This window comes from Salmo salar, chromosome 04 (genome assembly GCF_965601325.2).
Source record: "Salmo salar chromosome 04, fSalSal1, whole genome shotgun sequence".
NCBI lineage: Eukaryota > Metazoa > Chordata > Actinopteri > Salmoniformes > Salmonidae > Salmo > Salmo salar.
This window is the reverse complement of record NC_138294.1, coordinates 44,918,182-44,935,656: the sequence shown is the minus strand read 5'-3', so window position 1 is coordinate 44,935,656 and position 17,475 is coordinate 44,918,182. Positions and strand designations below refer to the sequence as shown.

Sequence of the window (17,475 nt, the reverse complement as noted above, 5' to 3'; positions counted from 1 at the left end):
GGAGAGTACCGTAATTTCCGGACTATTAAGCGCACCTGAATATAAGCCGCACCCACTGAATTTTTTATTTTTTATTATTTTGAACATAAATAAGCCGCACATGTCTATAAGCCGCAGGTGCCTACTGGTACATTGAAACAAATTAACTTTACACAGGCTTTAACGAAACATGGCTTGTAACAAAAATAAATAGGCTTTAACGAAACACGGCTTGTAACAAAACATTTAAAATTAGCAGTAAACAGTAGCCTACCAAGAACTTCATTGGTCACTATCTTCCTCCTCCTGTGCACTGAAACCATCTCCTTCGGTGTCGGAGTTGAATAGCCTCAGAATTGCTTCATCCGATATTGGACCGTTTTCATTGTCGCTCTCGTCACTTTCATCCGGAGGCAAATCCCCCGCTGAGCCCTCTTTAACACGCAGCAGTCCAGCCTTTCGAAACCCGTTGATGATAGTGGATTTTTTGACAATGCTCCACGCTGTCAGGACCCACAAATTTGAAAGCGGGAAAAATCCATATATTAGCCGCGTCATTGTTTAAGCCGCGAAGTTCAAAGCGTGGGAAAAAAGTTGCGGCTTATAGTCCGGAATTTACGGTAGTTGGAGAAACAATGTTCTCTGGGGTGATCCAAGTCTCCGTCGGGGCCAAAAAGTCTAGTGACTGAAGGGCAGCATAGGCTGAGATGAACTCGGCATTCTTGACCACAGTTTGGTAGTTCCAAACGCTGCAGGAGATTAGGAATTCAACATGGGTTGTGCGGGCAGTGTACACCACAGTAGGGGGGTTGCAGCCAAGGGGTGTTAAGTCTGTAAAGTCTACAGGGAGAGGAGTGAACAGGTAGGGAAAAGACATTTATAGTTGACAAAGCTAGAAAAGAGCAAAATGAGAATGTTAAAATAACTAGGTAAGATACTTAAGTGAGAGAGTGGTGTAGAGCCTTTCTCTCTTTCTTTTCTCGAAAACACTGTAGAACAAGTTGGCAGAACAACAGATTAACCCTTTAGACCCCAATAGAATTCTAGAATACTGATGGAGATTACTGAGACATTTCAAGTTAAAGCTAATTTTCTCACACTTTTCAAACAGACATAGCTCAAAAGCTAAGAACAAATTACAATTACAAGTTAACTTTTAAAGAGCACAAACTCTTCTTTAATATCTCACCACATTCATGTCAATAGGAATAACACAAATTTTGTCTTCCATTGTGTAAAGACACTATCAAATAACGATTAACACTCAACAACAAAAAACCCTCAGAGTATTTAAATTGTAGTAAATTTGACTAAATTACAAAATGTACAAGTATAATATATTACGCTTGTAAATATTATCCAAAATGTGACCCAAGGTCAACATTCAGAAAGTATTTCAAAACTCACACAAAGTAGGCTATTGTATTGACAATGATTCTTACCTCTGTAACAATATAAGCATGCAAAGAACTATTCAGAGACTATTTCAAATGTAGATAACCGCTCTCAATAACATTTTGTACAGACGAGGCCTTACGCAAAATGTTGAAATAGTAGCCTACCTTGACAACAATTCAGTGAATGCAACAAGTATTAGAAAGAGACAGATAAAGAGAGAAGATCCAAAACACAACAACTGTGTCCCACTCTTTGCCCTGCTTCCACTCCGGATGCACACCACACACTCTTGCATCCTTCAAAATTCACCTGCTGTCAAATTAGTTACAACTCGGTCCACACCCCCATCTTCCTGCCACTGTAGCCATATCACAAAGTGAATGCAGAAGCTGCATTGTGAAGGCCTTCAGGGACCATCGCCTGCGGTTTCTGGGAAGGGGCCTTTGCATGGTCCCCAGCACAATGTACACATTTATGATGGCAATGTTGAGCATCTGTAACGGCTGTTGAAGGGAGTAGACCAAGGCGCAGCGTAGTTAGTGCTCATCATAATATTTTAATGGAACACTTTAAACAAAACAAGAAATGAATGACAGCCAAAACAGTTCTGTCAGGTAACAACACGAAACAGAAATTAACCACCCACAAAACCCAAAGGAAAACAGGCTACCTAAGTATGGCTCCCAATCAGCGACAATGAAGTACAACTGTCCCTGATTGAGAGCCATACCAGGCCAAAACAAAGAAAAACAAAACATAGAAAAATGGACATAGAATATAACCCCAAAACACACAGAAAAACACCCCCTGCCACACCCTGACCAAACTACAATAACAAATAACCCCTTTTACTGGTCAGGACGTGACAGCATCCCCCAAAACACATACTTCCACCATTTTCTGCCTGTGCGTCCAACATTGTAATAGTTCCTCAGTTGGTCAAGATGGTCAACCCCACCCATTTTCTTGTTGTAATCCATTACAAGATCTGGAACTGATATAAGTTCCTACCAAGTTAAAAACAACTCCAAAACCCCTGCCACTGCCGCTTTAGGCCCAGGCTGTGTGGTACAAGGGTGAATGGAGGGACTTTTGGCAGACACACTCCATGGAAATGTAGGCTCCCCTCTCGGGTGTGCTCTAATTCTTCCTCCTTGTCCTCTGCTTCCTCCTCATCTCCCTCTTCCACTCCCTTTTCCTCCTCCTCTCGATGTTCCTCTCCTTCCACTCTCCTCTCCCTCCTCTTCACTCTCCTCTTCCTCTCTCGCTCCACTTGCCTCTCCTTCCCGCTCCTCTTCCTCTCTCTCTCTCCACTCGCCTCTCCTTCATTCTCCTCTTCCACTCTCCCTCCACTGTCCCCTCGCTCCACATCATCTCTAATTCCTCTTCCTCCCTGCCTTTTGCTGCTGAGCCCTGACTCTCCACATCACTTTCTTTGTGTTCACTGACTTAGAGGAACAGAGTAACAGAGGTAGATGAGCAGCAAAATTATACAATTGTAGTCAGGAACATAATCTCTCTCTCTCCCTCCTCACACTGTCTCTCTCTTCCTTCCTCTCTTTCTTTTTCTCAACCATACACATACTCTCTTTCTAATAATGGGTTTCCATAATAAATTGTCTCCCATTCCGCACACACTCACTCGCTCTCTCCTCCAGTCAACTCTTGCTTTCTTGCCTGACAGACTAACTACAGAGTGTGCCAATGTTAGCTGATTAGTTACGAATCTGGGACAGTTTCCAAATGAATGGCATCGGTAAAAACAGGACAAAACAAGCAACTTGTTAGCTGGCTATGTAAACAAATATCCAACTCATCACGTCAGCTCTACTGCGTGGGCATCTAACCTAACACGACAGCTAAGCTGTCAAATAATAGGAAAACGAGGCAATGTATAGCCCATCAATATCTGTACCTACCAAACATGACAAACCATAACCTAAGCCCAACAGATAAACACAAATTACTCTAGCCTTCATTTCAGTGGATAGTTTGCTAGTTGTGTTTATGGATAGCTAGTAAATGTGAAAGCTGAGGTTGACGCTTCGTGAGCTCAGCTCAAATGTACAGCTACACACAACTTTTCTTGCCTGACAGACTAACTAGCTTGCTAGCTAGCTACAGCAATCAGCTCGGGCCGTTTCCATATGAATTACATCAGTAGAAACAAGACAAAACAACCATCTAGTTGTACTGATGCTCATTCTGTTCACCAGTTCTGGAGGTCTACGTCACCGGCTTTCTAGGCTTCACTGAACAGGATTCATTATCATCAACACCGGACTGTCTTGTCTGATTACACACACCTGGTTCCCATTTCCCCTGATTAGTATGTTATATACAGTTGAAGTCGGAAGTTTACGTACACTTAGGTTGGAGTCATTAAAACTAATTTTCAACCACTCCACAAATTTCTTGTTAACAAACTATAGTTTTGGCAAGTCGGTTAGGACATCTACTTTGTGCATGACACAAGTAATTTTTCCAACAATTGTTTACAGACAGATTATTTCACTTATAATTCACTGTATCACAATTCCACAATTCAGAAGTTTACATACACTAAGTTGACTGCCTTTAAACAGCTTGGAAAATTCCAGAAAATTATGTCATGGCTTTAGAAGTTTCTGATAGGCTAATTGACATAATTTGAGTCAATTGGAGGTGTACCTGTGGATGTATTTCAAGGCCTACCTTCAAACTCAGTGCCTCTTTGCTTGACATCATGGGAAAATCAAAAGAAATCAGCCAAGATGCTAGAAAAACATTGTAGATCTCTACAAGTCTGGTCCATTCTTGGGAGCAATTTCCAAACGCCTGAAGGTACCATGTTCATCTGTACAAAGAATAGTACGCAAGTATAAACACCATGGGACCACGCAGCCGTCATACCGCTCAGGAAGGCGACGCGTTCTGTCTCCTAGAGATGAACGTACTTTGGTGCGAAAAGTGCAAATCAATCCCAGAACAACAGCAAAGGACCTTGTGAAGATGCTGGAGGAAACAGGTACAAAAATATCTATATCCACAGTAAAACGAGTTCTATATCGACATAACCTGAAAGGCCGCTCAGCAAGGAAGAAGCCATTGCTCCAAAACTGCCATAAAAAAAGCCAGACTACGATTTGCAACTGCACATGGGGACAAAGATCGTACTTTTTGGAGAAATGTCCTCTGGTCCGATGAAACAAAAATAGAACTGTTTGGCAATAATGACCATCGTTATGTTTGGAGGAAAAAGCGGGATGCTTGCAAGCCGAAGAACACCATCCCAACTGTGAAGCACGGGCTGGCAGCATCATATTGTGGGGGTGCTTTGCTGCTGGAGGGACTGGTGCACTTCGCAAAATAGATGGCATCATGAGGGAGTAAAATTATGTGGATATATTGAAGCAACATCTCAAGACATCAGTCAGGAAGTTAAAGCTTGGTCGCAAATGGGTCTTCCAAATGGACAATGACCCCAAGCATACTTCCAAAGTTGTGGCAAAATGGCTTAAGGACAACAAAGTCAAGGTATTGGAGTGGCCATCACAAAGCCCTGACCTCAATCCTATAGAAAATTTGTGGGCAGAACTGAAAAAGCGTTTGCGAGCAAGGAGGCCTACAAACCTGACTCAGTTATACCAGCACTGTCAGGAGGAATGGACCAAAATTCACGCAACTTATTGTGGGAAGCTTGTGGAAGGCTACCTGAAACGTTTGACCCACGTTAAACAATTGAAAGGCAATGCTACCAAATACTAATTGAGTGTATGTAAACTTCTGACCCACTGTGAATGTGAATAAAGAAATAAAAGCTGAAATAAATCATTCTCTCTACTATTATTCTGACATTTCACATTCTTAAAATAAAGTGGTGATCCTAACTGACCTAAAACAGGGAATTTTTACTCAGATTAAATGTCAGGAATTGTGAAAAACTGAGTTTAAATGTATTTGGCTACGGTGTATGTAAACTTCCGACTTCAACTGTGTTTGCCGTCTGTTCCCTCTGTCTTTGTCGGTTATTGTTCCCATGTCTGTTGGTGGTGTGAGTACCTATGCGTTGGTGCAGCTGTTATGCTGCAAGCTTTATATATTGTGTATTACGGGTATCGTCCTGTGTCGTTCAGCGAGGTTTACCCTCGCTCTTTTGTTTGGGTACAGCCCAGTGTATTTGTATACGTGTTTGTTTTGGGTGTATTAAAAACCCCTATTGTGTATCGCCTGCGCCTGTCTCCAAATCCTTTATACCGGCGTGACACTAGTTAGCTGACAATATGCAGCTAAGCACTGCAGCTATTTACATGAGACAGAGAGCAATCATTCGAGCACCACCTCTGATGTGCTCGCCTGTACCAACCAACTTATCTTGACATGACAGGATTTGCTCATCTGAAAGCTATTACCCAAGTTTACAGCATCAAATATCGACAACACCAAACATATGTCTGCTGTTTACTCATTTCAATCACCTCAACCTTATCGCTTTTCAAAGTGCAAGGATATGTCCGAATCCGTGTCGCCAACCAACATAGACACAGCTTCTTCCAAAGTGAAAAGTCGTGGAGATGTTATTTTTGAGTAACGAAGTGATGAAAACGTTGAAAAGTCAGACAGCATACCCTGTTTCCGGCTTTCTGGTTGATGACAACAGCCACGCGAATACGACAACAGGGTTGTTAGCACGTTCATTTTGCGATATCGAGACAGACATAAAACAAGGCCGTTTGCACCAGTGGAGGCTGCTGAGGGGAGGACGGCTCATAATATTGGCTGGAACGGAGCGTGTGGAATGGCATCCAACCAGGTGTTTGATGTATTTGATACCATGCCACCTATTCCGCTCAAGCCATTACCACGAGCCCGTCCTCCCCAATTAAGGCGCCACCAGCCTCCTGTGGTCCGCGGCCGCTTTAGTTATTTATAGAAAGGCATTCGATGTCCGCTATGGGTTCTAAAAAAGTTAAGACAGAAAATATACACCCGGAGATATCATCAGTCCTCGAGCTATTTATTTGGCTGTCATGGCATCCAGCTGAATGTAGAGATGCCAGAGCAGGTTTTTACTACCTTACCCAGCTTATAGGCTGCCTCTCATATAAACAAATACTATGAGGTTTGTAGAGATGATTGACACTATTGAGATGCACCATTCCCTAGCCTCCGGCAATATGTGAAAACAAATTACTATTTTCCTCCCTCTATTTAAGCATTTTCTCTGTGTTGTCTGTGCTTCTGTATGCCCTCCCTCCCTGTTGTCATGTGAGATTCCAGTCAGCTCCCCCAGATGGGGATGTGAGAGCTGTCTCAGAGGAACGCAGCTGTGTCTGTCATCCAATGCATGCACTTTAGGGACCAGTCACATTATATCAGGCCCAAGCCCTGATGGAGACACTGCACAGAGACAAATCTGTTGGGCCACTAGCTTCCACACATGCTGGAGAGAGAGGAAGAGGGGCCACAATTGCCCAGTACAGTGGATTATCATGGTAATACAATATCATCAATATAAGCAGTTTATTTGCTGTTTGTGCCGTGGCAGTTTTGGGGAATAAACAGACTGACTTGACCTGACGTGAACTGCCTTGAATGAGCTTCTGAATCGTAGGCTCGTTCACAAATCTGGTTATGAGGGTAAGGAGTTCAGTCTCAAGGGATTCCTTTGCCGCGTACAAACAGGAATGGGATAGAGGAGGAGAGTCACTGCTCATGTATTTGATGAGATCAGTGCACTCACAACTGGATAATATATTTGATGTTCTGTGTTTGTTGATAGACATTTCTGCTCTGTAATTCCGTGAGCTCGACACTGTGTTAGACCACAGTGTGTGAAAGGCCACCCGTAGACACATAAGCCAGGTGGAATGTACAGCAGAACTGGAGAGATTCCATTAGGATTATGTGTGTATCTTCATACAGCGCCTGTCTTTGGTAAGCGGGTACTGTACAATATGACAGTGTGCTTGTAAAATAACACGATGTAATTATCTACTTTCTTACAGATTTCCCATTATCTTGCTTTCTCTCTCTCTCTCGTCATGGCTTTGTGTCCCCGCGCGTTGTGACGGCCTCATTACTCTGGGAAGTTAATGGATTCAGCGGCTTGGCCTGCATTAATTCAACTGTATATATTTCCCTGTGAAACATGCAAACATGATCCCCTGAAAGGAGTGTGAAGAAGGAGATATAGACAAACAGACGAATTGAAAGGGAAGGAGGGAGGGAGGGAGAGCGAGGGAGGCAGTAGTGAAATAGAATGGTGAACTGTAGCAGAGGCCACCCATGCGTAGTTGTCTGTGCTACTGTTCCTCAGATACTGTGGAGTGCTAATTAAATTCCTCTCGTCACAATGGGTCACCAGACGTAGCAGGCGACAAGCAGGATGGGAGATGGAGAGAGAAGCACTATTCCCCCCCATAACGTGTCAAATGAGAGGATAGATCAGAGACGGCTGTTCAGAAGATATAAATTGTTGGCTTAGACTGTTTGTATTTGCACCACATCGTTTTATATGAATGTCGACCTTGAGGCGTTATTCTCTTTTGGTGGTAGAGAGACTTTAAGAAAATGAGCAGCGCTCCTCTGCATTTCACGTGGTAGTTAAATGTGGGTGCAGCTTTGCCTGGCAACATTTAGAATTTCGACTGGGCTCTTATATGCATGGGACCAGCTTTACTTTAAATAGCAGCAGCTGTTGAATGAATCATACATTAGAGTCGAAGAACAGTCTCCTGCCTCAGTGTTACCTGGGAGTTGGACTCTCCAAGGTCAGAGCTGGCCTTTTGGCTTGATTAAATCCTGCTCAAATCATCTATATTCATAATGACATTCCTAGGCATCGTGCTTGATGGATTCTCCCAATTCTTCAAATCAATGTCATGGTCCACTTGATAGTTTGGAGGAAAACTACATGTAGGAACGTTTTACATTTGATCAGTTAGTGACCACTTAATGGATATTTGAAGAGCAAAATTGCATCTGATTGCCCCCAACCGTAACTTGATAGAATGTGGTGTGGTATGTCATTGAGCAAATTTGCTAAAGCACGGTTGCTAGATATATCCCTAGAGATCTGATGGTGCTGCCATGTGTGTCAAGACGCATTTATAATATCTAATATATTTAACAAGTCTCCATTTTCCATGGAAAAGCTAGTCTGTTTTTTCCCCAAAGGAAATTCAGGGAATTTAAGGATAACGTTCAGACAAGTGTAAGGAAAATTGGCTGATTATTATTGTATGATGATGATGATGATGATTAGATATTTGTTTGAGTGGTTCTTTGATATGTTCACATACATTTTTTGTGTCGTAATTGGGAGAAAATATATTTAAAAAAAACAAACAGTTTTATTAACCTGCAGTTACCGTATTGAATGATCCATTTCAAGAAGCTTGACCAGCACAATGAATGAAAGAGAACAGATAACAACAACTGTGGTAGCTGTAGTTGATGACACCAGCCTTCTCTCCATCTCTCTCCACAGCACAAGAGGAGTCAGTGGCCACCTACAAAGGCAACGAGTTTTTCAGCTATGACCTGTCTCAGACGCCCATCCAGAGCAGCCTGGACGAGATCAGTCTGTCCTTCCGCACGCTGCAGAGGAACGGACTCCTGCTTCACACCGGGAAGTCAGCTGACTACGTTAACCTATCCCTGAGGAGCGGCGCTGTGTGGCTGGTCATCAACCTCGGGTCCGGGGCCTTTGAGGCCCTGGTGGAGCCTGCCAACGGCAAGTTCAACGACAACGCCTGGCACGAAGTCCGTGTCACACGCAACCTGCGCCAGGTACTGTAGCCCCCCTGTCTCTCCTCCTTCATATGCTCAGCGGTGGTTCTATCGTTCATTATTACAGGAAGAGTTTCATTTTATATTTAACAGGGAGTAATAGTGTCATTATTTAGCTTCCAGTAGTTGTTAATGTTTCCTCATCATGGGCATCCAAGGAAAACCAGTTATACTGTCAGCTTGTGATTTAATTATGCTAATTTATCCCTCAGGACTGAAAAACAAAGATGAATAGAAAACAAACAACATACTACATTTTTTTTTTCAATATCGCTGTTTTAGGCTTTTCTGATTGAACCCAAGCCAAACTCCTGTGACTCATACCCCAGGTCTTTAGGATACGTTCAGAAAACATGCCTCACCTATAGTAACCCATTATTTTTCTCTATGGCAGTCGGTACACAATCTTGTTCTTTTCAATTCAGTTCAGAGTGAAATGAATCAATACCACAACTTTGGCTCTCTCAAAATAATGTCTCCATAGGTGAAAAACGATGCAGTGTGATGTTCCGCCTTCTTAGTGAGACTAGTCATGTTGAGGTGTAGATTGTTGTGGCTGAAACAGCTTGGAACTTGTGGATTGATTTCTGGGTCAGTCTCATTGAGTCTCAATTCCAGTGTCAACAACAGTGTAGTAATCAATACTAGTTTTTTGTGTACTTTGGATTTGTCATGTTTTTACATATTAAAGGTGCCTTCTATAATAGAAATGTTACTTTACATGTCAATGTGTACATTACTGTGGGTGAGTTTATCCTGTGGAAGGATACCACTATTTTTTACTGAGCTGAGAACAGGAGTCTGATGAATGGTCCATATAGCTAGAGCAGGCCTCTAGGGTTGCACTTCAACAAAACCGTTGATCTTTGAAAGCATACAGCCATGTATTTCACATTTGAATCTCTGTACTAGCGTTACACCTTGTTAGGGTTAGTCAGTGACACACTCTCTTCCTAACCCTGGTCCTGCCTGCTTTCCGTTCCCACGCCACATTAAGCCTGTCTAAATCCACTCTGACAGGCCATTTTATGGTCAATTGCTTTGCAAACTCTGTCTTGTATACTAACTAACATAACTCTTTAAAGGCTCCAGGCTTTAGTTGTCATCCCTTCGTTTAAAAAAAAAAATATTCTTCATTATTTTATCTTTCAAATGACATTTCCACGCAATTTTGATTTGTATTACTGGTGTTATATTGAATGAAGACACTATCTATGTAGTGAATATTATTTTATAAGGAATGCATACACATCCAGCATTTTTCTCCCTTTCTGATGAAGGATGCAGGCATTGGACATTTTAAACATCATCTGAATAGTTATTCTTCACAGTATCTCTAGATTGTGTTGCTTTTATTGTCTGGAATCAACAAAAGAAATGACAAAATTGGCAACAATTTCAGGGTGGCATTCAACATGCTAATTTTCTATTTACAATCCACAAATATCATCAAGGTTATTTGCCTCCTAGAACTCACTTCCAACTTCTCTTCCAGGTTATCCGACAATAAACTGTATCAGAAAAGAAATGATTCTCTAACAGAATTCTGTTTAGAGTAGACCTGTGCTCCCTTATTGGATAATATGGTTGGTCCATTGTGGCTAACAGGTAGCGAATAAGAAAGATGCAGAGCGATAATACTAACAAGCACAGGCCTTTTAATGTACTGGGCATCAAAGAAATGTCAGGCACTGTGTAACAGTGTTACACACAGAGAGAGAGAGAGAGAGAGAGAGAGAGAGAGAGAGAGAGAGAGAGAGAGAGGAGAGGGAGAGAGAGAGAGAGAGAGAGAGAGAGAGAGAGAGAGAGAGAGAGAGAGAGAGAGAGAGAGAGAGAGAGAGAGAGAGAGAGAGAGGAGAGAGAGAGAGAGAGGAGAGAGAGAGAGAGAGAGGAGAGAGAGAGAGAGAGAGAGAGAGAGAGAGAGAGAGAGAGAGAGAGAGAGAGAGAGAGAGAGAGAGAGAGAGAGAGAGAGAGAGAGACTTCAGTTAAAAGATGAGACCCAAAAAAAAATCGTACTTTCTTTTCAACTTCAAAGCTTGACTTTCCCTCCCTTCCTCCTTCTAATCCTAATTTTTTTCAAACTTGTTAGTATTCTTAGAGGTTGATCGGTTTTGTTTCTTATTCTTTTATTAATGCTGTTGAATGCCTCCACTAACATCAACTGTACATAGTGTATATATACATTAACAGAAATCGACACTGGATGTAAGTATGATTTCTCTTTCCATTTGACTTAATGTGAATCATTCATAATGACGTGATTAATATGCCTCGCCTGTGTGTCCACACTCTAGCCCTTCATGGGTTATGACCCCAAACAAAGCAACCTTTATTTAAAACCAAAATGATGAGGTTTGCCAAGTTTTTTTCCCCCCATTCATACTAAGATGATGCATTTCCAATTACTAATAGTCACTCTTCTCTGTCTACTAATGTACTAACAAGCATTTTTGTGTCTGAATCTTCGGTCCTTACAAACAGACCCCCTTAACATCTCACCCCTACCTGCATACAAGCATTCTCTCTCTTCATTATCCCGAGCCTACCCTCACCCATACTCCCCAAAGACAGAAAAATCCTATGCTTACAAACCCGCTCATGCTTTTATCCCTGCATTTGATCCTGCATACATAGCTCTTCTCTTCGGGTAGCTTCCTGTTACCACACTGACATGCCGATAGAGAGAAATGCACCTCCTGTGGGAACGCCAGTGGAATTCATTTTTTTAACAAGCCCTGGTGGTCAGCTTTCGCTGGCTAGATTCCTCTTATCTTTCTCTCTCACATCCTCAATCACACACTCTCTCTGACACACACACACTCTCTCTTTGACACACACACACACACATACACAATCACCTACACCCTTGTTCAACCTTGCCTACAATCGAAGCTACAGACTCATAGCAGCTCTAAACAGCAACAGCAGACATAAAAATGTGTTGCCCCATGAGGGAAGTACATTTAAAACCAGGAAACACCCATAACTACATTAATGATCAGAACAGGGCAATTCCTCAGAGTGCAAGTGTGGCAGAGCCTTGCTCTTCTCAGAGAGGACCTCTGGGGAATGTAGTATTTGTCAGTCAGCAGTGATGGTCTGCAGCATTCACAGAATATCATAACAGTGTAAACCACGTACTTTACAGTATTACCATTTCAGTCAAAGCTGAGCCACATCCTTTATAGTGTATCTCATATATATGTAATGAACTCCTCTTAAGCCATTGTAATGGAATATAATTCCTTCTGGAACCGTTGTTCTCCCAACAATGAATAATAGATTAGGATTTTTTTTATCAGCTAATTGGTGCATTCATTTGTTCTTCCCGTCTCTCTGTATTGATTTGATATTGATTAGAATCAGCCTCAACTGTCTGATTACCGCCGATGGACTACTGTATCTATCATCGAATGGGTGCCTTCTCAAATTCAGCTACAAACGGATACTACGATATATTTAATATTGTACTCAAATCCAAAATATCTGTGAAATGGTCATATCATCATTTGCTCATCAACCCTGCTAATATTTTGAGAATCGAGAAAAGAAGCAAGCTTCTGAGATTGGCGGAGCCCTCCGACTGTGCTCATCAATTCACACTGTTCTGTCTCTCCTCCGCCATTTCTCCATCCCTCTCTTTCTCTCTGGTCACCCAGGTGACCGTCTCTGTGGATGGGATCCTGACCACCACCGGCTACACCCAGGAGGACTACACCATGCTAGGCTCGGATGACTTCTTCTATGTCGGCGGGAGTGCCATCACGGCTGACCTCCCTGGCTCCCCGGTCAGCAATAACTTCATGGGCTGTCTCAAAGACGTAAGTACTGTGCTGTTCAGCAGCCTTCAGCAGGGGACTCTGGTCTGAGAATACACAGATGCACAGGGCTCTAGTTGAGCTGTGTTCAGACTCACAATCACCGTTCACTTTGTGAGATGACAGCTCTTTTACGTATGTGCCACTTGGAATTGAGATGTTAAACCGCCCAGTGCATCACACAGGAAGAACATGGCACGTTTCTATTTTTACATATAGTTAGCTGCTAATTAATGACAGATTGTGACTTTGAACACATGCAGTGCCCTTAGTGTTCAGCTATGTCCTAATGAGTCCTAATGTAGATTGCTGTGTGTCATTTGCATATCCCCTGACATTGTACAGTGTGGTCATGTATGAATGTAGCTATGGCCTTGAATTATATAGTAGCATGACTACCTGGATATGAACACCAGACTTGCTATTCTGTTGAATAATACAGGTTCTATTCTCCAGGATTAATTACACTCCTGTACTGATGCCCCACCCCCACCCTCCCTGGTGACTGCCATGACCTTCCTATACCCTCCCTATTTCTCTCTCTGCCTGTCTCCCCCCCGTCCCTTCCTATTGCTCACTCTCTCTGTCCCCCCCTCTCTCGTTCTTTCTCTCTCTCTGTCTCTCTCTCTCCCCTTCCCTCCCTCCCTCCTCTCTCTCTCTGTCAGTGAACATCTGTAATTAATACTGTGCCAGTGTTAGTGAGGCCTTAGCTTTACCATCCTGACAGCCAATTCAGACATTGATTTCCTCCATGGATTCCCAGGCGGCGCGTCCCTCCCTCTGTCACTGTCTAGTTGACCCTCCCATGTATTAATCATGTCTACCTCTTCATTGATTGTGCCATGCTTCTCACTGCCTCAGCCTCCCAGTCTTTGTCCTGTTGTGTACAGGAATCCTAATAACTAAACATTTTTATTTCCGTTAGGGAACGCCTACGCTGTGAAGTGTGTGTGTGTGTGTGTGTGCGTGTGCGTGTGTGCGCGCGCGCAATAGCTCAATTCACCTTTGCACTCCTTCTAAACAACGCAATTTTGGCAAAAGTCTACAAAACTTAGCCCACTCTGTTCGTAACAGATTCTAGTTTTGGGAACAGAAAACTGTATTGAGATCAAAATGTTTCATCTGTGAGAAAATGTGCAGAATGTCGGCCAAAATCCATCTCGTTCCATCTTCTCCCACTGCCGGCCACTGGGCTTCCTGTCACTGCCATATTTGGTAGTGAGTGGAAACACCAAGTGGATGCTACACATTTATACATCCGGTGAAATATCTGTTTCTTTGTTCTATCTGTGACTATACTGCTACAGACTCCTGATGCCTGTTTCAGTAGAACGTGGTGATAGATATTGGACTGTGTCGGTGCTGGGAGGGGTCTTTGGGAGTTACTGAGACATACCTACAGTGTTGTGATTAAGTCTTTTTTTGCATCTTTTTTTTTACACTGAATGTTGTCAGATCTTCAACCGAAACCTCATATTAGATCAAGGGAACCTGAGTGAACAAATAGCACAAAATGTGGATACTTACTTCATTTATTTAATCAAAAGTGTTTGGTTTTCACCAGACATAACGGGACCAACGTCGTCCAAAAAAGTGGACTCAAGTTTGCAAGAAAGCACCTGGAAGCAGCTGGATGATCGCCAAGACTCCTGGAAGAATGTTCTATGAACAGATGAGTCAAAATGTGGTGCTTTTTTGGACGACATGGGTTCCGTTATGTCTGGCGATAACCAAACACTGCGTTCACACAGTAAGAAACTCATACTAACAGTCAAGCATGGTGGTGGTAGTGTGATGGTTTGGGGATGCTTTGCTGCCTCAGGACCTGGACGACTTGCCATCATTGAAGGAACCATGAATTCGGCTTTGTATCAGATCATTCTAAATAGAGAATGTCAGGCCATCCGTCCGTGAGCTGAAGCTGAAGCACAGCTGGGTCATGCAGCGGGACAATGATCCAAAACACAATCTACATCAGATTGGCTAAAAAGCGACAAATGAAACGTTTTGAAATGGCCTGGTCAAAGTCCAGACAGAAACCAACCTGAAACGAGCAGACAACCCTAAAATGTCGTGGAGTTAAAGCAGTTCTGCATGGAAGAGTGGGACAAAATCTCTCCACAGAGAGACTGATCAAAAACTACAGGTGACACAAGCGGTTAGTGAGTGCAAGGGGGTGTTGCGTAACTTTGTTAAAAAAATAAATAAAAAAATGTCATGAAATAATTCACTAAATGTTGCTTTTATTTGTTCACTCAGGTTTCCTTTATCTAATATGAGGTTTTTGGTTGAAGATCTAACAATATATTCAGTGTCAAAAAATATGCAAAACTTCGAGAAAATCCGAAAGGCAGATACTTTTTCACGGAACTGCATTTGACCACAGTGTATGATTGATGCTACCAAAGGAGACTGAGATATTGAGTGTCATCAGAATGCTAGCGTAGCGTGAGAACGATTTTGTACTTTTGCATCTATGGCTGAAAATAGACTCAACAATTGCATTTTTCATACTCGGGCTCTTCTATTCTCTCATGAGATTTTATTTTGGTCTGGCAATTACTGATAATGGTGCCTTGTGAAACCAAGCCTCTGCCTGGTGTATTTTTAAACAAGAAGACACTAAAGTTCTCACCCTGGAGGAGGGAGCGCCAGTCAGCTTTGGACTGCAAGTGGTGTGAAAATGAAAACCGTGTTCAGCTGTGACACCCTGCTGCCTCCATCTGTACATGAGAACAGTGCACATGTGACAGACAGACCGTCAGACAGACAGGGAGATTCTCATTATGGTCTTATGAGCTGGTTGTGTAATGTATGACAGCTTGTGCGTTTTACACGCTTCAATGAATTAGAAATTGTTGCATGGATTCTAAGGTTTGGTATTGAGGACAATCACAGAAAAGAGTGAGGGTTAAGCTAAATAGCAGGACATAAAAGTGGTCTTTCGGCAGACCGCAGCCACCCACTCGGTGACAGTCCTGTCCCTTTGTCCTACAGGTGGTCTACAAGAACAACGAGTTCAGGCTGGAGCTGTCTCGTCTGGCTGCAGAGCGGGACCCTCAGGTCAGCGTTCACGGCGACCTGACCTTCCGCTGTGAGGACGTGGCGGCCCTGGAGCCGGTCACCTTCGACACGCCCGCCGCCTACCTCACCCTGCCGAGGTGGAAAACCAAGAAGACTGGCTCCATCTCTTTTGACTTCCGCACTACGGAGCCCAGCGGCCTGCTGCTGTTCAGCCACGGTGACAGGCGTCTGCAGGGCCCAGACAGACAGCCGGAGAGGCAGCCCAGGGCCGACTACTTTGCTATGGAGCTCCTGGACGGCTTCCTCTACCTGCTGATGGACATGGGCTCCGGCAGCATCAAGATGAAAGCCAGCAACAAGAGGGTCAACGATGGGGAGTGGTGCCACGTGGACTTCCAGAGGGAGGGGCGCAAGGGTGAGAGAAAGCACACATGATGAATCTGATAAAGGAGCTTAGTCAGAGCCATACTGCAACTCTGGTCTTATTGAGGTATCAGGAACAGCAAGGGTTAAATCCTACTGGTTTACCATACACATTCGGAGGTACTCATATTGGCTTCTCCTTCATGTTTCTTAGCTGCCGTCAGAGATGCTGGGTGCATATCCCAATTTAATTAGTCTTATTTTTAGCAGCTATAATCTATGTATGACATTTAGTAAATTGCCTTAACCTATTTCGCAAGTGGCCAATTATACCGTCATCCACCTCATGTGGGGAAATGTCTGCCCTCATTAGCCGTGCCCCTAGATTTGAGCCAGTGTTGCTTACACCTTACTATTAACAGAGAACTACGGTATGACGAAGACCTGAGACCTTCCTGTTCATTAGTCATTTCATAATTGTACACCTGGTGTACCTTGTGGATTATATTCTGTATTATACAGTGAGATTATACTGTGAGACAGCCTTGATACTAGTTGACTCTCTCTGACTGTCTTGCCTTCAGGCCTGATCTCAGTGAACAGCCGCAGCATACCATTCTCTGCTAACGAAGGCAGTGAGATCTTAGACCTGGAGGGGGACATGTACCTTGGGGGTCTGCCCGAGGCACGCGAGGGCCTCATCCTCCCCCCAGAAGTCTGGACGGCCCCCCTCAACCTGGGCTACGTGGGCTGCATGCGGGACCTGTTCATGGACGGGCGGAGCCGGGACCTGAGAAGACTGGCGGAGATCCAGAGTGCCTCTGGAGTCAGCAGCTTCTGCACCAGGGAAACGCACATCAGGTGTGGCAGAGACGTCTGTGCCAACGGTGGGCAGTGCCGCGAGGGCTGGAACCGTCATGTGTGTGACTGCACCAGCACGGGCTACCTGGGCCCCAACTGTGAGAGCGGTGAGAGAGAGAGAGAGAGAGAGAGAGAGAGAGAGAGAGAGAGAGAGAGGATCAGCGGAATGTGGAAACGCTCCCTGCTTGAAATGTTACCGTAAAGCTTTTAAACAAGTTTAATGACATTTCATACAGACGATGGAGATGAAATCATTTTT

At 43.5% G+C, this 17,475-nt stretch overlaps 1 protein-coding gene across 3 annotated transcripts in view; it reads left to right on the top strand.

Annotated features, from left to right (window-relative positions):
* LOC106602987 (neurexin-2) overlaps positions 1-17,475 on the top strand; it is a 326,762-nt gene that overhangs the window by 130,587 nt on the left and 178,700 nt on the right. For all 3 annotated transcript variants that reach the window (XM_014196088.3, XM_082974431.1, XM_014196093.3), the window contains 4 exons: positions 8,849-9,150; positions 12,810-12,971; positions 15,966-16,407; positions 16,940-17,323. In XM_014196088.3, coding sequence (XP_014051563.1) covers positions 8,849-9,150; positions 12,810-12,971; positions 15,966-16,407; positions 16,940-17,323 — 1,290 coding nt within the window. The remainder of the gene's footprint in view (positions 1-8,848; positions 9,151-12,809; positions 12,972-15,965; positions 16,408-16,939; positions 17,324-17,475) is intronic.